General features: G+C 43.7%; 1 protein-coding gene across 1 annotated transcript in view; it reads right to left on the reverse strand.

Moving 5' to 3' along the window:
- Positions 1–7669: 7669 nt before the first annotated feature.
- The window catches only part of VIT (vitrin), a 36290-nt gene continuing 21207 nt past the window's right edge, over positions 7670–22752 (reverse strand). Inside the window, exons 12-18 of the mRNA XM_061471072.1 lie at positions 20485–20532; positions 16729–16791; positions 14128–14275; positions 13837–13940; positions 13110–13336; positions 10623–11136; positions 7670–9958 (exon numbers count right to left, since the gene is read on the reverse strand). Of these exons, the coding sequence (XP_061327056.1) occupies positions 9780–9958; positions 10623–11136; positions 13110–13336; positions 13837–13940; positions 14128–14275; positions 16729–16791; positions 20485–20532 (1283 nt within the window). The 3' untranslated portion in view covers positions 7670–9779. The remainder of the gene's footprint in view (positions 9959–10622; positions 11137–13109; positions 13337–13836; positions 13941–14127; positions 14276–16728; positions 16792–20484; positions 20533–22752) is intronic.

Raw genomic sequence — 22752 nt, forward strand, 5'->3', positions numbered from 1 at the left:
AGATGGTAGGTGAAATGGCCAGAACTGGTGTGCCCTCCGTGTGACTGGTGTCATCACAGGAGAATTCAGCTGAGGAGCAGTGCAGAGTTTAGCCCGATGGTAGCACAGAGGAAAACTGCAAAAGGTAGGAGTGGCAAGTTTAGTGAGGCTTTCCCACTAAAAATCCCCACGGATTATTTTGTCCGCTGGCTGCAGGTTTTATGAGGGATAAAAATCTGATATATATCCCACTTCAGATGAGATGGCAAGAGATTTGTAACAGCTTATTTCTTAAATTTTGAGAACAGAACTTACTCTTCTGCTAACATGCTTCATGTTGGGGACCCAGTTATGCAAAGATAAGTTCCTCAGGCACTGTAATGGGACTACTCTTTTGCTTCTGGATAAACATTTATACAAAACCAAAATTGCATGACTAAGACTTTGTCTCATGGTGTCCACTGTTATTGAACCAAAGCCACAAAATTTGTGAAGCAGAGTAGAATTTCAGGCTTCTCATTTTTATTTTCTTTTTTCCTTCAGTAGCAATCTACAAATTAAATATATATTACGTACAGGGTCCTCTGCATGACTCACTTCGCATTAAATAACCTATGCTGTTAAAAAATTCTGCTTCAGTACTTCTTCATACAAACAAGATGTGAATGGAACCAGTGGTTCCAGGTAATTTGTGACTCACTTAGCATGTATGTCTTTCAGTTTTCTAATGGGTGAGCTGATAAGATTAATGAAATTAACTGTGAAAACATGATGCTGCTTATAATACAGCATTCAAAAATACTCTGAAATTTGTGGCTGTTTAGTGGAAATTGTTTTGGACTACACTGTTAAGAGTGAAGAAAGCAGAATATGATAGTAAACCACTTACATGGTAAAATTGTTTTATATAAGAAGTTGCAGTCTTTGACATAGCAGTTAGTTTTTGGGCATCTGCTGTTGGTGAGCATCGTAGGGATGCTCAGTGAAACTATTAGCATTGAATGACAAAGAGGAAGCAAAGATTTCCCAGACAAAACTACTCATGTGTTTCAAGAAGCTCCCTTTTTCCATAAGGACATGAAGGTGTTGAGAATATTTTATCTAAATCTGATAATGTGTTTAGTTGAAGAGGGTTACAATAGGTGAACAGCTTTGGCTTTTTAATCATCAGTGTCTTTAAGCTTAGAGACCAGCACAGTTACTGAAACAAATGGTCTGTCAGCTGCCAGTCAAAACCTCCACAATGAGCAGCTGAGAAACTGGTGGAAACCACAGTGTTAATCCATCCAGTTATATAGGGGGTATTTTACAAGAAATAACCCACATTGTAAAAGATAGTATTACATACAGCAGAGCAAATGAACAAATACCTGGGGACACACAGGGGACGAGGATCACCTCTGTGTAAATAGTCCTTGCTCTTGTAAGTGCTCTTGTTCAGTTGGTGGGACTAATCCCAGGAGGGAGAATGGTCGGATATAGACCTTTAAAAGGATGTCTCTGCCTGTCCTAATGAACATACCTGTAACACAGGCTACCTGTCCTTCTCATACCTGTTTTTTATCTTCCTGCTTAAAACCTCCTTTAGGCTATATTTCTGAGAATCTTAAAGTCTCATCTGCAGCGGAGTCTCATTGCAGGGTAAATTTCATAAAGGACTACTGATTTTCTTTTAGTGTGTTTGTGTTGTTTTTTTTTTAAAGGGTGATGGAGTTTCAGCATCAGCCCTACCCCTCCCACCACCAAAAAGTTTATTTGTACCACCTTATTACCAGTTCATTTAATTCTACTGAATTATCTCTTACCCCACCTGCTGACTTAATTTTGCTGCTCTGTGGTCTGTTGTGAAAGCTTATGAAGTGCTGTATCATTTAAGATATTTTTGAGAATTTCTGTTCCACTGCAGAAGGTGTAAAGCCTGTTGAATAGTTCAGTTTGTTGAGTCTCAGCTGGCTCATTGTCAGGAAAGATTTGTTGCTAGATGACAAATTCCAAACTACAGAAGAACTATCATATATATATGTATATATATATACACATAAAGTATATACTTTTTAGCCCAACTTCTTTCCTAATTATGTCTGAGTTGTGGTGTTGTGTGTTAAACTAGTTCTGCCCTGCTCGTGCTGCCATGCCATGCTGTGATCCTGGGAGATCACACCCATGTTTAAAACCATGTCTGCACATGCATTTTTAAGCTGCTGAAAGCCTTGTGTTTACAAGGTCCTCAAGCCCGGTCTGCTTGTGTTTCCTCAATTTGAATTGCAGGCTCTCAAAATTACTTCCCTGCTATTTCAAGAAACCCTTGGTCCTCATACCAGAATATTAAACTGGGATGTTGCAAAAAGATTTCTGTGGCTGGATTTATACTGTTCTGAAAGGGAAGGGATAACCTGTTGCCAAGCCAAATATTTTCATTATTTTTTGATTACTTACTGAAAGCAGCCAAGTACATTGTATACGGGATAAACAGTGGACTTCAAGGTAATATTTTTCCATCAAGAATTTATTTTTTTATTCTTCATGTCATCAAGATATAGTGCTTTTTGAATATAGCTTGTTTTCAGATATATGGCTCCTAGAATTGTTTCCTTGCAGTCAGACATTACAAACATGCATAGGTTTTGAAAATTGTCTCTAGGTGTTAGCACTTTTTCTGGAAATGCAAACTGAGCATGTTTGCTTATGATTTCTTGTACCTTTATAGCCCAAGCAGACCGAAAAGTTGTCTTGTGCTATCTTGTCCTTGAATCACACATCTGAAAAAAAACTGTAGGAGAAAATCCATGAGAAGGCTTTTGTTGCTGTAAGATTTTTCTGTTGACATTTGTCAGCATATCAGCTACCTGCATTGTATTTTGTATAAATATCTTCAGTTCTTTTTAAAGAAACTGTCAGGTTAAAAATACAAATTTCTTTGCCTTATGGACTGTAGTTCGGTTTTATTTTTTTGCTTATATTAATATGCTTTTTTCCCCCTTTACAAGAATAACTATTGAACCTGACAGTTCTCTTCTGGAGAAGATGCTACAGGTCTTAACCACTTAAATGTTAGTCATTAGAGTTGTTCCTCTTGTGTTTTGGGTCACTTTCATGACAGATAGTTGATCTGTAAAGGCTACTGTGACTGGTGTATAAAGAGCTACAGGAAATTAAGACACCCCTTCAGAATTATGTGGAGGTTATGATTTTGAAACAATGTTGGGGCTTCAGGTGTCTTGCAGAGTGGTGGGTCCAAATGAGAAATACTTACTCATTAGTAACAGACTGCTTGTCAGTTTTTGTGTGTGGCTCAGTACAAGGCTGTGTCTTGTGTCAGAATTTCAGTACCACCAAATTACCATATTTGAATGCTACTGTCGTACAAAAGTGAATGCTATTTTAAGTGAGAAATTCTGTTTTCTAAGTTGTGAAAGAAGTAGTTTGCTTGAGAGTAAACATCTGTAAACTTAACGTATTTCATGATTTCAGAAAGGCTTCTTAATCATGGGACATGATAGAAGTGAAAAAGTGATTCGTTCTCCAAAGATTTGATAAGCACTTATTAGAAAAAGTGTAAGTTTTTGCTTTAAATGAAAGTGCTTCTTCAGACACTCAATGTTAAACTTCTTACTAAAGTTCAGTACTTTAAAATCCTGGAGAAATATCTAAAATGGCAAAGATTGAAAATTCAGTGGGAGATTATTTTTAACTACACCACTATATTTTTGAGCTCTCAGTTGCAGCCCTGAATTTTCTCTTTTTCACTGCAATTCATATTCCGTGAAACTTCTTGGATAGGTTATATTTAAAGCTACATTCACTTGCTTGAATAAGTCAAGTAAATATTTTGTCATTAAAATTATATATATATCTGCTTATGTTAGTGTGCTGTTTAAAATGAGACCACATTGAGGTAACCATGCAGGTATTTGTATTTGGTATGACAGTAGTGAAGTGGGGTAGCTATATACTGTACCCGCATTCTGCGCTGAGCAAAATCACATGGACTTCCAGAAATAAGCAATGGTTTTTAAAAGCAGCTTTATTTAATGTTACAGCAGCAGTTAAGTGTCATTTGTACCATGTAATTATGTAAATTGGGTGCTAATAAATACTATTTTTCAACATTTTGTATTGTGTTCGTAGTAGTATATTTTATCACAAGATGTGATCCCAGAGGATACACTAGGAGGGAGAAGTACACTTAGACAAGTTTGGAGGGGCATGGTGTAACTTTATGTGAACTTCCTTTTGAACTGTGCAGCGTGTTACTGTTCACAGTAGTGTCTCAGTTTTTCTGTTCTCCATATGTCTCTGTTTTGTACTGCTCTGCCATGTTGGCACTGTTGGCATCCTACATCTTACCATGCCCTTAGACATGCAGTCCCCAGTGGCTTCATGGGGCGAAGAGACATGTGGAGCAGGTATGGTGCGGTTGTGCAGGAGCTGGTCTGTTGGCGGTGCATGGATCGCAGCAGGACGCAGCACTTCCTGGGGATAACATTCATGTAACATAAAAATAAGTGCATGGTTCTGCCCTTGGGGAGAGGATGAGGGAGAGGAGACCACACATCACAGATGGTAGTTGCATTGCTACAGGAAGATGCTCAGAGCAGCGCTGCTGAGGGGGTGGTATGGGAACCTACACAGAACTGAGCAGAACAACTTGTTAGTGGGTCCATCCCATTTTTTCTAGGCTTGTAGGTGGGATAAGCAAAGTTCTCATCTCTTCTTGATGGTAGATAAAATAACCCGTCCAATTTAGTCCTGCTCATCCCCACTCCAAGGAAAGGGGGAATTGCTGTACGAAATGACAATACAGTTGCATTCACCCTGGTGTTCCGCCTCCAGAGAGAGTCAGTAGAAGATTCCTGAGGTATGGAGAAGGAAGATTTCACAAAAAATGTTGGGAGTGATCTCCTATGAGGGAGGCCTTAATATCGTTATGGACTTGCCTATGGAACTAGATGATCTTCAGGTCCTTTCCAACCCCTACTATTCTATGATTCTACGAACAAGATAGGTCTCCAAAATTATTTGGGTGTGAGAAAAGTGAGTATATTCTCTTTGGCCATATGGTGAAACTTTTAACTACCATTTATCATTGTGCTTAAAAGGAAGCAATTTCTGTGAGTGTTGGAGTTACTGAACTGCATTGAGTTTTATTAGAACTTGGAGAAGAAGTTAAATTGGTGCTAAAAATACTACTTTTGTCTCTTGATGTTCAGTGTGACTGACAGCTGACTGTGATTTAGCTGATGCAGTGCTAAAACCTGTGACACGCCCTAGTTTACGTTTTTAATAAGGAAAAAAGACTACTTTGAGGAATTTGAGGCAGTCAGCTACATAGATGAACTTGCAGTGTTTTCAATATGTAGGTGATTTAGCAAATGTAGATGGCCTGGAACTGTGTAAGACTTCTTAAACTGAGATGGGAATGGAAAAGAGTAGGGATCAAGTTGTTTCCGTAATGTTGCTGATGGGTAGAGAAAAATAACTGGAAGGATGATAGAGTTACTTTGTTCAACTGTGAAGTAGTGTAAGGTATGCATACCACAGAAAACTGACTTAGTGTTTGGTGTCTAGGTAATATTCCTGGTATTTACTGCTTGTTTTGACTTGCCAAGTAGATAACTTTTATAATTTTCTGTGGAGTTTAGGTGTTCAGGTAGGGTGTTAAATTTACTAAGGATGCTTAGATTGGGTCATTCCTGTCTGGTTGCTTAGCCCCAGAGCTTTTCCTGGTTACTGGAACGGTTTCTCTGATGTGCTGTGGAGGGAGGAATGTGGGGAGGAATGAGAAGCTCATCCGCCACCTGTCAGAAAAGCAAAATTCAACAGTGGCCGTGGGGAAACCCTCCTCTTGGTGACCAGCAAAGTGGCAGCAGATGGGGAGCAGGAGGGCGCACACAGCAGGTGATACATTCTGTGCCGGGTGGCACAGTGACGGCAGGGGTGCTGGGTGTCCCACTTCTGAGACAGCAAGGTAAGATACTGCTGGGAAACAGGACTCTGAGTTACCTCTCTCTGAAGCGATGGTTGAACTTTGCATTTAATTGGGTCATTCATGCAGAATGTGAGTAGCTGATGCTGGGGTTAGAGGTAAGAGGTGGTGTCATAGAGCTTCCAGAATCTTCCAGAACATCCATGGATGTCAGTATTTATTTCCAGGTGGGTGTTATGCATTGTGATTGCTGAGCAGTGATAAGCCACCAGTCCAGCTCCTGAATGCAAAGACGCATATTTCCTGGGGAGAGGGTGCCTAGACAACCCACTTTGGCTATGTGTCGGGTGACTAGTTCAGACAGCTTCCAGCCCTGGCTGGCTGCTGGCCTCCAAGTCCAACCCTTTGGTGCCCTTCTTTCCTGGGTGCCTCAGCCAGGAGGCAGGTTCCACCACACTGGTCAGGCATTTGAGTGGCCCAGTATTAAGTGTCTGGGCATATAGATCCTCTTGATTCATCCCTGCATCTAGAAATTGTGTAGAGACTGTGGTTTGGGTTTGGGGTTTGGTTTTTTTCAGCTTCTAAACAAAGTCTGGTTCCAAATAAGATGTGATCTTGTCTGCAGACTAGAAAGCATGCAGCCTTGTGAAAATACATATGATTTAGTGCCTTTCAGCCATTACACTGCTTCAGTGACTGACTCCTCTGGTAGGTAATTTAGTGGCCCTTCCTCTGCTAGCTCACTTTAGGCTTTTTTCTCAGTTGATCATGTAAAAGGAGGACAACATTGAAACACTTGGGGTGTTACCAACTTTTCTAGCTCTTCCATAATCTAGTAAGAGCCTCAGCTGTATCTCGGAAACTAAAATGGCATGGACAATATTTGGTGCTTATATTTTTTTAGCACGTACAAAATGACATGTACTGCATATGCCTTTGGGACAATTTTATTGCAAAAGATACAGCACTTTGTATTGATAAGTTCAGAACAGCTTGTTTATGTTACAGAAGGAGTTCTGCTGCGTTCTTCAAACAAATAGACCTCTTTGAATATTTATGAATATTTATATGTAAGTTTTTTTTAATAAAACAGTAGAGACTTTAGAAGATGGAAAATATTTTGATTACTATGAAAAGTGAAGATTGAGAAGAGTGTTCTGTGCTTGCTTTTGTTAATGGAAGGGTGTATTCTTACAAGTTTTGAGGTGTACACTTAAGTTTGTGGTGTTTATGACATCTAAGTGTAGATGAGAGTTGGATTAAACATTAAACCACTTTGACACTTAGATATAACAATTCCAAGGTCATCCTGAGAAGTTAATAAAAATGCACTTTGGCAACCAAGTGCCATAGTTGCTCTTTAAGATTGAAACAACAACAAAGCCCTTTATAAATGCTTGACACAGAGGATAGCTGTGCAACTTCCCTGTGAAAGAGCATTTGAAAGCTGGCTATCATTGCTTGAAGTAGAAGCTTTCAGAAGAAATTAAAATGCATATCCTAAAGCACATGTGTGGCTCTAACTGTTCCTCAGCTTTCTGTGCTGCTCTTTCAGCAGAGCACAAACACTGGGCAGTCTCTGCAGAGTGACCAATCTTCTGTGCTCCGTGAGTACAGCCAGTATGGAAAAAAAGTAATGTTGCATTAAAAATTAAAACACAGTGTTAAGAGTAGCTAAAAGTTAAGACTTCAGCCTTTTCTCAGCTAGCCCCAAGTTAAACCCCAAGCAAACAGGTTTTCAGACAACAAATCTTGTGTCTGAAGTCCTCAAGAATATAGTTTATGCGTTCTGAGTTTTGTCCAGCCCATGTAATGTCCCTTCTTGACAGAGAAAGATGCTTCCGATAGAATGGTAGTGAGGGAGGTGGGTCAGGAGATGGGGGTATCAGGGCTGCTCTGCTTCTACATTGCTCTCTATCCTTTATCTTTACTTTTTTTTGCAGCCAGGAAGCTATCACTGTTGAAGTGCAGCAGCAGAGATTAGCATTAGAAACTCTGTGTACAAATATATTTTGTCTTTGTTTTGGAAGTGCCCTGTGTCTTCTGTCTGGGTAGCATTGTGGTGTTGATGATGATCAGTAAAAGCTGGAACTGAATTTTTCTTCTGAGGGGAAGATCTGAACTTTCCCTGTGTAAAACCACTGTTTCGTGCAGGATTGGTTTGAAGGGCCCTCTAGAAGAGACCACAGCCTGATTTATGTTACCTCACCAGGGAGACCATGTAGACTCCTAACATTCTCAATAGTTTGCATTGTGCTTAATTAATGGGTAATTTTGGGGCTACTTCAGTTGTATTTCCAAATGTAACAGTTGTGCTACTTTTACTGTTGGAAAGGAGTCTCCCTTATGGCAATTCACTTCAATTAACATTTTTATGTTAATAATAAACATCCTGGGTCATGGCTATTAAAACTAGGAATGCTATTAAAAGCTTGCTTTGTAAGATGTGAAATTTGAGTTTTAATTCCTTCCCAGTTTGTGTTTAGTTCCACAAGCCTGATGCGGTGTGGCTTCAACTTCCATAAGTACATGAACGCGCACATTTCTATTGGCTCTGGAACTCCGCCCATTTCCTTCGATAACGTTGCTCAATGAACATATTTTCTTAAATTATATTGGGTGGAAACATTACCAGTAACGGCTGCTTCCTAACCAAAGTGCAATTCTTTTGGCCCTTTTAATGTGTCGCTCCTCCCTTACTGACAGTGATACAGCTAGTTCATCCCTTCAGAAACAACCGTATGTTTTGAACAGTCCAGGGCTGTCATAGGTTCACTTTGAAATCAATCCATAAAACAGAAGTCAATCCCAAATCTGAAAACGGGTGTCTGTAAATGCTCAAAATGCTGCTTTTCCCAGTGTGTAATACAGAACTTACCTCTTAAATCCTGTTAATGGCTTTTGAATAGCTCTCCTCACACTAGAGACTGCTGTGAGCTGTTCTGAGCTGTGGTTTAACGATAGAGCAGTGGGTCTCAAATGCTTTTCTGATTGCAAGCAACTTAAACCCACTATTTTTCTCAGTGTATCCTCTGTCCTGGCAGCTCTCCTGTGGTTTTGCAGGCCTTGGGATGTACAGGAGTGGAGCAACAGAGCTAAAGGGAAAAGGCACTTCTCAAAATCAAATACTAATACAGTGCTGTAGGAGACTAGATTGCAGTTTCTGCGTGTTGTCTGCTTTGTGGATTTTGGGCTTTATTGGGGTTGACAAATGACTGCAGGATCCCACAGCTTGACTTGTTCCTCTCACTTGCTTTCCAGTCTCTGAGTTTGGATAAATCTCAATGCTTGAGTTCACACTAGCTGAAGCTTAACCTGCTGGCAAGACAGCTGTATGGAGAGGGCGCCTGCTTTTAAGGAGGTACTCAAATTCGAGTTATGTGCCCTCCTTTCCCCCCAAAAAGGTGTCTGGTATTTCAGCCCTGCCCTGGGTGTCACCTGGTGGGCAGTGCCACACAGAGGTGCTTCTGCTGCAGCAGCTGAGGCTGCTCTCTGAAGGAACCTGGGCACTTCAGGAGGGAGGTGGTGCTTTTAAAGGAGCTTGTGTGTGCCCGAACTTGGGAATTGGATAAGCCAAGGCTCTAGACTGGAAGCAGCTTTTCAAACAGCTCCAGTTATTTCCGCTATGTTTACTGCCTCTTTTGCTATCCATCCAAATCAGAATTTCTGAAGCCCGCAAGGAAAGAAAAATGTAATGAACAGCCTACACAGAGCGCTATCATGCACAGGGACAGAGCTGCAATGAACCTTGCTGACTAGAAAGTGCCAGAGAAAAACACCTCCAGTATTTCTTGAACTGGGGGCTGGCATTACTCCTGTGGCACTTGGTGTGCCTTCAGCTTGGTGCCCACAGGTCCTGCCTTGCCTGAGTCCATCAGTTCCGTGGCTGGGAATTAAATTCTGTGCAAATGTTTTGGATGAGCTGATTAACGAAGCGGTAGAGGTTGTCAAATTCATCCACGAAGAAAGAATGCTCCTTATCGGGGTCCGTTGCGATGGCTTCCAGTTCATCTTGGGCTGCCCAAGCAATTCCAATGGAGTAAGCTATAACTCCTGAAAAGAAACAGTTTAGAATGAGCAAAAAAGCTGTCATTGTGTTAAATTTGATGCAAGACCAATACCGGTACAAAGACAGTTACAATAAGACATAACTGCCTGGCCACAAAAATGTGGGCAGTGAGTTCAGTGCTCACTGTCTGCATGAAAATGATATTTTCAATTGGAGGAAGGGTCTAGTTTGTACTTTTGGATTATGTTTTGCCAAGAACAGAAAGGTTGAAACAACAGTCAAGCTTCTGCTCTGGGTCTGAACAACAGGCTCCTGAGCAAAAGGTTCTTGTTCTGATGCAAATACCTTACAGTTGTGTTGGAAGATGTATGACTGTCCTGACTGGAAAGCTAAAGGAGGCTTCTTGTCTAACTAAGACAGTAGAAATCCATTGACATCTCCTAGACATAGCTGGTTTTTGCTAGATTTATGTGTGTTGGATTTGTCACTGGGTTAGTTTTGGTTGGTTGGTTGTTGCTTTTTGTTTTTCCTGAAGTTCCTCATTAAGTTGTTAAACAGATGCTGGTCTTGTTAGAGCTCAATGAGACCCCAGGGTTAAGATGCTACTTTTCCTTCACAAAGTTTCATCCAGTGTCTTCAAATTGTATCAAACTGCATTTCTCTGGTGCTGAGGCACCTGAGGAGAGCAGGTAGCAGAGAATAGCTTACCATTTTGGTGAGCTGCCATGGCCGGCACGCTGACATCGTCGTAAGACCTGCCATCTGTGATGAGAATCATGATCTTCCGTTTGTTGGGTTTGGATTTGCTGAACAGCTGCTCTGTGGCGTAGCTGATGGCTGCTCCTGTGCTGGTCCCGCCGCTCCAGTAACTGATCATTTTGATAGCGTTCAGCACGTCCTGCTTCGTGCTGTACTTGTCGAAGCTGAACTCAAGCCTTTGCTCATAGGTGTACTGAACAGCCCCGATGCGGGTGTCGGTGTCCGAAATCTCAAACTCCTTGCTGATGTTGGCTACAAACTGCAGCACTGTGCGGAAGTTGCCGGTGCCGACGCTGCTGGAGCCGTCGATTACGAAACCGATGTCAGCTGAATTGAGGCACGTCTTGCTGCAGGCCAGCCGGTCGGTGTCACAGACCCGCTTCACCAGGGGCTGGACCACCTTGTGTAGGCTGAACCAGCTGGGCACGTTGATGGAGTAGAAACCATTTGTCCTGCACACTGCCTGCAAGGCAACACAAGGATGAATGCTGTGGAAATTTGGTCTGCCTGTTTCAGCTGGGGTGTGCAGCTAAACTGTAAATATAGGCTCCCGGAAGGAGGAATGCTGGAGTCTGAAATGGCCTCTCCTCCAGTCACCATCTGCTTCCCTGGGAAATTATGTCACTAACATCACACATACTTGTGTAACGAGGCAGTTTTTCCTGCCTTTTTTTAAAGCTGTGGGATGCAGCTCATATTCTAGTAGCAAAAGAAATGTAGTAAGAGAGTTTGCCACCTGTCAGGACGTTTTAGAGGAGTTATATTGTTCACAGAAAAAGCATCCATATCCCAGAGCTGCTGCTAGTGTGGCTCCAGTGGGCATCTTGGGAACCTGTACATTTGTCAGTGGACAACAAGGAAAACGTTGCCTGCTAACAAGGCCTACCACCTTGAACTGAAACTGGGACTAAAGTTGGGTTACTCTTGAGTCCATACTCTTCTAAACAAAAACCAGGAAATTTTGGTAAAAATGCAAAAAGCCCATAAAGATTATGCTGGCACTGCTACGTAGTAAAACAGGTCTTTATAACTCAGTATTTGTAGGGAGCAGATCTGCAGGAGTCTTCTGTAGGGTTAGTGGGAATTAGGGGAGTAGGGGTAGAAATTAGGGGTGGCACAGAAGAGGGAGTCGGAGAAGTCCACTGTGAGGTAGTGGGGGACAAGCTGGATCACATTGTCCTTGGCTTTAGCACCTTTTAAATGCTAATGCTTGTATCTCTGGGCAAGAGTATTTTGTTAAGGCAGGCTTTATGTATCAACTTTCTCTGTGTGTGTGTTTCAAGACAGAGGCACTGTTTTCTCGGTGCCTGGTCTTGACGTGCATGTCGCCTAACAGATCCAAGGGAGTTAGGATTCCCAACAGCATGGGCTTCTCACCATGTCCTGCTCTTGTCTTTACTGTGTCGCTGCTGTTTTAGTGTTACCATACAGCAATATCAAGTCACCATTCCCTCTTCACCTTCCTGTTCTGAGCCCACTCTACTCCCACTTCTGCTGTGTCCTTGGCAGGTTTGCAGAGACTCACTGTAGCTTTGCTCTTTTAAATACATTAAATGGAAATAAGACTACAATCCAATTAAATGCTGCCCAGAGACAGCACAGCTCACTGGAGCAGCCCTGGAACTCATTTAAGATTTATTTCACGGCAGAGCAACACAGCTCAGATGGGCATCTGTTTTCTGAAAATACCAGATAACTTGACCCTGCTTCCTTGAGCCCAGCCTTGTCTGGCACTTGGTAGATACCTCCTGCCGTAACTGGGTGCCAGCTTGCCCTGAAGCACTGTTAAGCAGACAGCAACCATTGGTGCCAAATATAAATCGCTCAAGGCTTGTGTTCTCTCTTTTTGCTGCACATGGCAGGGATTTACTCTTTTTCCAAGTGCTACCATGAAGTACACAGCAGCAGAAACAGGGAAGACAAAAATAACCTGCATCAGGTCAACAGTGGAAACAGTTATCCAGCATAGCCGAACAACTGGGGTGCGCCTGTGTTGGGAACGTCCCAGTGTTTGCACGTATGGGACACTTGTAAATGCAACGCTGGCATTAGGTTGACAGGGGTCCTCGGCCTTTGCCGGGTGAGAGATGCGCAGCAGGCAGCTTGTGGAAAGCTCAGGCTGCAACTGTGCTTTGTCATGCCACTGTGTATGTGTAGAAACTCTCACCTCAGTATGGCCGCAGGTTTGTGCCAGTGTTTAGTCAGCAAAAAGCCATTTGCTCCATGATGCACCTCAAACCAGAACTTCACTGGCTTCATCCCAGTTCTGACTTCAGTATTGCTGCCTGGCTCTTCATACAAGAGCCCTCAGTACAGAATAAGTAGGACAAGAAATAACCGTAAGTGCTAAGAAGGAAAGGGAGATGCCCTGAAGGAAACAGCCTGGAAGATGCAGTCAGAGCCAAGCTTCTGGCCAGAGCCCAGCCCAGTAAGTACCTTGTCCACAAAGTTTGGTTCGATAACGTTCTGCTTCTCAATTTCAGTAGCTGCTTCAACAGTGACAAAGAAAATGTTGATCCCTGATTCTCTGGCCAGCCTGGAGGCCTCCTCCACTTGGTCGGTTGGCCACCCATCCACCACCACTACAACCACATTTGGTGCTCCACCTCGGTTTCCATTAGCATCCAAAAAGAAGTTTTTGTTAACAAATGAAAGTGCCTTCCCTGGAATAAGAGAGGAGATGAGGATGAGTTACAGGTCTGGAAGCACTCTGCCTGATAATACCTCATGAACTGGTGGGCAGAGAGCTGATTCAAGTTGTGGAGCCCTGCCAGCAGCTGGAGAAAGTGGTTTCAGTGGCTGTGCAAGCAGGAGGGGAGGTTGCTGGTGTTAGTGCCAGTGCCTCCTGTGCCCTCCTATACTGAAGCCCATTCATCCCCTCCTTGTATCCCATAGGGGCTAGGGTGACAAGCTGGGTTAGCAAGGATCCCTGACGTGTCCTGCTCTTGAGGAGAAAGGTGAATCCTGTCCACTTGTGATGTGCTCACAGTGCCCTGGACAAGCACAGGAAGGTCATGGAGAGTGGTACTTGCTCTCCAGCCCTGCCTGAGGGGTGAGCACTGTTCAGTCACAGCCTCCACACTCAGTGAGGTGTGGGCTCTCTACAGCTCAGGCTCTGGAGCCCTCCCTGAGCTGAGGATGTGCAAGCAGCCCCATCACCTACCAGCATTGGAAAGTCCACCTCTCTGTGGGATTTTCTCAATGGCGTTTCTTAGGTCCTTGGAGTTGGTATGAGTTTTTAAGTTAAACTCTGTGGAAGGGTCATCGCTGAAAGAAGAAATGAGAGCAGCTGTCAGTTTTCTGGTTCACATGTAACAATACAAAAGCTGTAGGACCTGTCTGTGCTACCTGGCTCCTGAGTTCAAGATGGAGTGAGACGTTTAGCATGTGTCAGCTGCAGAGCTACAGCAGCCAGTGTGTGGTTGTGCCCTGTGGCAAAGGGAGAAGCTCTTACCCGTACTGAACGATGCCCATCAGAGGACCAGCACTGCCGATGCCAAGGGCTTGAGCCACGTTACCAAGGAACCGCTTCTGGAGCTGAAAGCGGCGTTTACCAATGCTCCAGCTCCCATCCATCAAGAAGGACAAATCAATCTTGCAGTCTGAGGAGAGACACAGAAACACAGAGAATACTTTTAGTCCTTTCTGATAGCTGTGCTTCTTGTGAGGAGCAAAAGCTTAAAAAGCCTGCATCCAGTGGCTTGTACTGCTGTGCAAGCTCTACTAAAAGGCCTTTGACAAGGACAAGTCACAGCTGGGGACTCAAGTCTGTGTTGCTCTCTGGTAACTGAAGTCCTTGGCATGATTTTCTCCCATACAACATCCAAGCCTGTCTGTGTGATAAAAGGGCAAGAGGCTGCTCCCAAGGGTGAGCTTTGGGAGTACCATGTTTGGAGGCTAGGGGGGAAAGGTCAGCCATGCAGGAGCAAGCTGGCTCATACCATGTTCCCTCAAAGCCATGGCTTGGGCTCAGCCCCCTTTATTCACAGCCTAGAGGTGGTGAGATTTTGTAAAGCCAGGCATAACACTTGGATTTTGTGGTCTGGACACCTGCAGAGCACAGACTACAGGGATTTCCTTGGTTATACTTTTGTGGACTTAATTGGTATACTGGATGTAACAGGAGCAGTTAGTTCCTTACGCACTGTGTTAATGCTGCTCAGGAGGGAGGGAAGACCCACTCAGTTCCTAAAATGTGTGATGCCGGGGATGCCTCAGTGCACAGAACATGTGGGGTCTCTTCAAGGAGCTGCTGACAGCAATCCTGGCAACTCTGCACTTCTGAATGAAAATCATTCAACAACTTCATTCTGGGCTGGAGCTAATGGGGGATGATGATTCACTTGCTGTGTTCAGACTAAGTGGGGACTCTTTGCATGTAGCTCTGGGCTTGTACCTGTGTGTGCAGCAGCAGCAGCATTGTGTTGCCTCTCTGGGCTGAAAACAATATTCTAGAAAAGCTGTGCCTGCACCCAAACAACCTCTTCCCTCTAATGACATAGATGAGCCTCATCTTTGTGCTTCTGTGAATGCTGTCTTCATCGCTGCCAGCCTGCTTTTACGTGTCTGCAAGTTAATAGTAAAACATTCATCGGTTAGGCCGCAACCAGGAGCGGGATTGAAATTTGGCTTAACCAGAGCGCTAATTAACATTTTCCCCCTCCGGTGTCTGGGTCATCCCCATCTCTTGATTTCCGTTTGGTGATGGAAATCAGATTGTCCAAAATAGTGTATTTTAATCATTAGGTAGCCCGAAGGCTACAAAGCGCTGATTGTTCTTACTGGCTTATGCAACTGCCTCCCATCTCATTACCTTCAATTTTTTCTCCTGTAGCTGTCTGTTTTTCTAGGTTTAATAATGCTGAGTTATAGAAGCGTGACTGAGAACCGCGTTCGTTCGCAGCAGATCGTGACGCAAGGCCGGGAACCCACAACAAATAATGCCTTAATTAACAGCCAAGCTTTCCTCGGTTTCTTGTCCTTCAGTGGGAGCTACACCATGCTCTATATGTGGAAAGTGGGGGGTTTGTTAGCCAGCAGGTTCCGGGCATGCAAAGATTTACATACACTTACATATAGACTTAATTTCTGGGGAGGAGTCAGACAACAGCAGTATTTTGATGCTGGAACATTAGCAGGACTCTGCAAGAGCACCGGCTAAAGGTGCTCTGTAGGGAGCTGAGCGCTTTCTGCTTTACAGGGAGGCAAGATCTGAATTACCGCTTTTATGATCCTAGAACAGGATGAGCGTTTCAATTTTGGTGTGACTTATTTCAGTTCAACTGCTGGAAACAGCTGTGCTTGCCTGTGTCTCTGCTACATGGAGTTCTGCTTTCCTGCAGTGCAGTTGGGTCTGTCTATAAGGCAGATCCTTCCCCTTCTCTTCTTTATTTATAAGGAAAAAAAATACTGCTAAGTATTAGGAGAAGTGCCTGGGAATATATAGACATTTGGTTCAGTGGTTAGTAGTTGTTAATGTAAAGAGACCTTGAAATGACAGTTCTGCAAGAGACAGCATTCAGTCGCTGGAGGATGGGCAAGAGAGGACCTAGGCGCTGGTGGGAGTGTGAAGCCCCTTCTCAGGGCGGTTTCCCATGAGGAGGTGGCAGACAACCCCACATCTTCACTCAGAACTTGCTCCCTCTTTCTCCTTCCACTCTAAAGATGAGTTAATGGGCAAATTGCTCATCTAACCCTGGCCCCAACACATGGGTTTGTTGTCCTGTACCATCAAAATCCCTGAAAGAAGCTCTATGCCCAAGGAAAGTGGAGCTGATACTGCCCAGAAGAGGTAGCGGTGAGCAGCCACCATCTCCCTGTGCAGGTAAGCTAAATCTTGGTTGTTATTTCCTTTCCTATAGAAGCAAACCCCACTATGTGTATGAGAGGGGTCGGTGTACAGCGCTCACTGTTCCTCTGCAAGGAAAAAATGCATTCCTCGGGTTTCTTAGGCTTTCTTGAAAACCTTTTGCTATTTTAATTTGAATGCATTCTAGCACTGTATAATTATTAGAATGATATTGCTTAATTATGAAATTAAGTCTGAAGTACGTACTTGGGTTCCCCTGGGAGATGGACTCCAGTGGCTTCGGATTCAATTCTTCCTTTGAACTGAAGCCTAGAGAGAGGAAGGAAAGGCTCCATCAATATGTGCTTGGTGACTGCCCTTGCTCTGGATGGAAGCAGGCAATGGGGTAGCTGTAGAGTCCCCCTGGCCTGAGGATTGATGTGGGAAGGAAGCAAGGATGGAGAGCACATCCGTAGAGCTTACGTTTTTCCACCTACATCTCCTCTAGGATAAAACAAGAGCACAGGTCACCAAAATTTCTGCAAGCACCAGCTTCGACTCCCCTTTGCGAGTCAGTGCCCCCAGTACAAAGGCTTGAAAGCAGCATGCACAAGTACAATCAGGTGCAGAGGCTGATGGCTATGCTGTGGGGTGGTGGCCTTTAGCACTTTGCCCCTGTGCTTTACAATGAGCTGCGCAACATCCGAAGCAGATGAGTGACAGATTTAACATGTTGCTTTTCTGTCTGGGGGGGAAGGTACTGGCAGTGACTCACCCCACCGCGTTACACTTGGGAAAGCAACACACGCCACAGCTCCTCAGGTGCTCCTGGAGGACTGGGTTACTTTGGAAAGCACAAAAGAAACAGGGCAAATGGTGACAGAGAGCTACAGTCAAGTCATAGGAAACAGTCTTATGGGTCACTAATGGGTTGTAGCTGAGACCCCAGCTAAGATATTTAGATTGTAGCAGCCTTGGGAAGGCTTTTATCTTTGTGTGATGCACTGGCTCACGGGGCATCATCAGGCTGGTGGCTGAATTTCACTCATGGCTTGAATGTCTGGTGAAAGTCTCCTACAGTACAGCATCTCCCTCCTGAGCAACAGCAATGAGCTGTTTCTTTTCACTACAGCATGACAGGATTAAGGGGGTTTAGCTGGGGTAATCCTCAGAAGAGACAGTAATGATCAGACAAGCCCCAAACTGCATACTCACTGAGGAAATGTTGGTCAAAAGAGCAGCAGAACAAGTTACTATTTTTTGTAAACTGCTTATTAATTTTTATAAAATAAAGACGAAAAACTGCCTTAAAGCTTCATCACCAAATACACCAAGGAAAGACTGCGGACTTCAGAGGGACAGTAAAAAGGTAACTTTAGAAAACGTGAGATTAATATAGAAATAGTTGGTCTCTCCACAGTAGCCAGGCATGAGGGCACTGGTGTATGTAAAGAGAGCAGGTGGCAAAGGGACATCAGCAGAGATCACGTAAATGTGATAGAAGGAATACTTTGAAGGAAGTGGCCACAGGGCTAAGCGTTTCTTGCAGCCTGAGGCTGAACTGTGCGCTCACATCTACCAACCCTTCTGGCTGTTTCACCAGCAGCCACAGCCGCCAAACCTGGGAGAGCAATAGTTTGACTGTATGATTTGCCAGGGTTCCCTCTTTGCCCTTACTTTGCCTGCGTGTAAATGCCTGTAGGCACAATCCCGTGAACGCTTTCAGGTGGCGCAAACTAGCCCCACTACCCAAGGCTGAGCCCTCCTCCTCTCTCCTGCTCCTGTCCTGCCATCTTGCCCTTCTGCCTTCCTGATGTTGGTGGAATTCAAGGGGAAGGGGTAAAAGGCCAAATTAAACTGAGCAGAAAGAAAATGATGGGCTTGACCAGCTCCCTGATGAAGCCCAACCCTTGGTGCATGGGCAGAGGGTGTCTGGAGGCAAGTTCACTCTTTCTGCTGGCAGTGCTGCCTTCTGGAGGGTTTATCTAGTGCAGAAGTTACAGGTGACATGAGAGAGAAAGGAAGCAATGAGCTGGACTTGTATATAGTCTCCCTTGGTCAGCCATACAGATGAGAATGGTTGTGGTTTTTTAATTTACAACCTGAAATGGCCCACAGCTTGCCCTCCTGACTGTTCAAGTATAGGCTTTAATTACATGTGCACATAACAGTTCCTCAGTAATAGACCAAAGCCATACTTTATCCTGCAGCTTGTGCACCACACACCTCACATGTGCTGGTTTGGTATTCCATATATGCCTTACTTGCAGAACAGAAAGTAGGTGGATTTAACACTGTGGTGAAATTAGATATTAATATGAGCTATTCATTTTAGTAACTATATTGTATAAGGAAACTAATTCATAGGTTTAGCATGCATTTATCTGCATCCAATCAAATCCATATTCCTCTACCTAGGCATACAGCTGACATTACCTTTGCCACAGTGGAAACCCCAAGTGTAGGCAATGCAGCACTTTTCATTGTTATTTGCCACTGCAATTACCAGTTCTTGAAGGTTATGGGTCAGCGCCTGATTTGTGCTTAGTGTAACAATAAGGTCACCCACCAAATAATCTTCCTCAACTAATTGGGGAGGTGGTCAGTCTCTATGGGCCTCCCTGTCCTGCCAGTCCAATTTAATGTTGTTATTGCCATGGGAATTTCAACTCACTGCATGGGCAGTCTACTCCATGCTAATTAAAGTTCCCTTCACTGATTGTCACAGCTGTCCATGCTGATTAAACTTCCCATTCATTTAAGTAAGGCAACAGTGAGTACATCCATGCCAGAAAGCATTCCTTTGAAGTGACAATCTGAATTCATCAGGCTTTATCACAGTAGTCTATGCAGGCAGTTCAGTTGCTGAGAAACTATTAATACAACATCCCTTCCCCCATGCACAACCTCTCATTGCATTTGATGCAATCTGTCAGTTTCTGCCTTAAAATACCCCTCTCCACTCCTGGGCCTGGTGCTGTTGCTTTTTCTGAATAAGCACACTGCTGGCTTAAGCTACAGAGGACAGAAACGCTTCCTCCCTTTGGCTCAGGCTGGAGAAGGGATCTCTGTTCCTGTCTGGGACGATGCAAATTGTGACTCAACAGCCACTGGTGCTGCCACTGTATTTGCAAGCTAATGCATATGGGCTATGCTGCTCATCACAGCCACTACAAGGATTAGTCATGCCTCAGCTTTGAAGTAAGCAGAGTGTTCAAGGGAATGGTCTTTGTAAGGACCACCAGCAAAGCCCTCTTCAGCAGTAAAACTGGTGATGGAAAAGACATCTTACATTGGATGGTCCATCCCCTCATAAGAGAGACAGTATCCTGTCATGAACTGGCCTGTAGTTCATGCAGTCTGCTTTAAATTTTTTTAAGGAAAGGCATCTATGTGTTCTATATTGAACACATAGAATCTGTAGTTGGTAATTGCTCCTGATTAAGGGTTGTGCAAGTCATGGTCTTGTTGCTATTTGAGCCTGATACAAATGTAGGGTTATTTTCCCCCTCACTTATCAGTAATTATAAAAATGTTGTCATCTCCATATTATGAATTTTAAGTCTAAAATGTCAGAAAATTTCAATGATGCTTATTATTCTTCGAGCTCATCTTAAATCCTCCTGTTCTTACCTGAAAATCTTTCCTGAGTACATTGACATCAGAAAAATGCAGCTGTGGACTGTAGTCCCAGCTGTGGCATTCCCGAAATACCTTATTATTTACAAATGGATTTCAGCAGCTAGAACCTCTTTGCTGCAGTGTAGCTGCCAACTCCTTCCAGGGCTCATCTGTTCTGCTCCTGCTTTAGGCAGGAATTCGAGACTGATGCAAGAACAAAATAATTTTAACTACTAAGATGTAAATGACATACTTTGATCATAATTTTAAACACTGTAATTACTCTTTAAAATGAGATTGTTATCAGCAGCGTCATGGGTCTGATGGACAGATTTAACTTTTCCCACGTGTGATGGAAACCAGTTATTCCCAGACTAGTTACTGGATATTTTAAATATTTACCTGTGTCAAAAAGGCTCAATCCAGGTTTCCACAAGTCTGTTTCCATTGCTTTCACACATGAAAGAGAAGAAAAAATATTACTTAAAATAATGGAATTACTAGAAATTACAAAGTTTTGACTCAATTTAGAAAAGTCATTTCTCACAGTGAATTATCATTAACAACCAGGAGCTAAGGAAACCTGGAAACCTTTATGTGCACATTTCAAGCCATATTTAGGAGCCTCGTATCACTGCCTCCAGAGCACTAATCTTTTCTTATGATTTTAAGTATGCGTCTTTAGATCTGATTTGGTCTTGTTCCTTTAAATTGCATTGATACTGAGCAAATATACTGACTTGAGTATACTTTTGCTTGGCTTAGATTGTTTTGCACTGAAAATCTGCAAGTACCTCTCATCTAGAGATTCCTTTGTCCCCTCATGCCATCCAAACACGAAGAAGTTGTCTATGTTTTACTTGCAGCTCATCAGACATGGAAAACTTCATCAGAATTGCTGCTTTCACGAATAACTCCCAAAGTGTCTTTGTTTTGAGCCTGTTGAAGAATTTTCCTAAGAAGTGATGTTTTGCTCTGGGTTACAGTCAGATAAAGCTGTTGCAGTCTTAAAAAATAGACACTGCCACAGCAACTCTTCAGTGTAATTGTCTTGCAAGACATTCTGGGCTAGGTGACCGTGAGAGACAGACTGACTCAAGAGAGCTAATGCGCGTTATCAAGAGTTTGGAAGAGTTGGGACCTTCTGAAGAGCGTGCTGTGAGAAGCTGCACAGGCAACTGATGTGGTGAGGAGGGTGTTTTCCCAGCACACCCTTTTGCTAACCTGAGCTGATGAGAGGAAGTTCCTCGAGAGCCCCACCAAACCCACAGAACTGATTGCTGCTGTTTGCAGAGCAACATGCGCGCTTGGTAGGATCAAGAAACACAACTCTCCGAGCAAGCAAGGACTTCCTCAGGAGTTTCACTTTGATCATTAAAAATTGACTGCTTGGAAGCAGCACATCTGACCTGCCAAAACCTCGTCTGAAAAAAAGATAAGGATTCATTGGGAATATGGCAAGTATGTGTTTGTGGATATTTTCCTTCTTGTTCTGTAATGAAGGAAAAAGAATCATTCATGATGGGAAATTTGTGCTTTGCAATCACTTCTGGGGGGACCTTAAGGTGCCTTAAGCCATTAGGTGGGGTCAAACTCAGATTTTGATTTAAACAAGACTCAGCACTATGTTCCCCTGTTTCTCTGGCAAAGATGCAGCTAGCCTGAGGATCAGCTAGCAAATCCTTCAGTTCAGATGTTAGGGCTCTTCCCATTTCAGCCTGTCAGGAAGGCAGGTCTAACATTTCAGGGTATCCCCACCCTATATATGGTGTCACATAATAAGAGCATTGTCATGACTGGCATGATTACAGGCAATGTATTTGCTCTGCTGTTCAGGAAAATATTGCCCCAGTCTCCCCTCCAAAGGTGAGCGCTGGATTTTGCAGGGGCAAAGTGAATTGGGAGAGCACAGAAAAAAGTGAGATTGGGAAAAAAAGAAGTGGCTGTGACATCAGTATGGCCAAAAAACTTGAGAAAGATAAAAACGGAGGGAAACCAGAAGGAAAAGAAGGTGGCTGAAACAATGAAGAGAACTAGAAGAGTGAACACAGTAAATCTTAGAAAGAAGTGTATCCATTTTAAGTATGCTGCAACTAGGTAAACTGCAAATTGCCTTTTGATGGGGAGATTGCTGGGAAAACTTACTTGGCCAGTATTATCCAGAAAGTCCTGCTGCATAATAATGTCCTCTAACCTCAGTATCAACAACCACTTTGCTCTCTCCTGCTGCAATGCCCCTTCTTTGCTTCCAACCCTCACCAAAGCTCTCAGGGCTCCAGGGGCACCTTCATGTGCTGTATCCCCACCCTCCCCAGGGGGTCTGGTAGCCCATGCTAAAGATCAGCTCTGTCGCTTTGGCTCAGGTTTGGGCACCATGGTGGAGCTGTGAGAAGGGCTGTGTGTGAGAAAGAGCTGTGGGAAGCATCCGTGGGACCCTCCACCTGCTCTGCTTGGGGACCCCATGAAAGTGAACACACCTTTGCTCCTTATACCTGTGCCTAGTCTTGTACCTTGCTGTTCTGATCCTGACCTTGCCTTGCTGGTGTCCTGCCTCAGTTGGTCAAACTTGTCTCATCAATGGGGACTTGCCTGGGCTGCTGGCTGGCCCTGGGTACCATCACCAGACTCGCTGCTCTTCTTGTTGGGGCTTTCTGCATCTGTGACCCTTGC

This window comes from Pezoporus flaviventris, unplaced genomic scaffold (genome assembly GCF_033815535.1).
Source record: "Pezoporus flaviventris isolate CSIRO_AGI_PZ_B2104156 unplaced genomic scaffold, CSIRO_AGI_Pfla_v1 ptg000066l, whole genome shotgun sequence".
Lineage (NCBI taxonomy): Eukaryota > Metazoa > Chordata > Aves > Psittaciformes > Psittacidae > Pezoporus > Pezoporus flaviventris.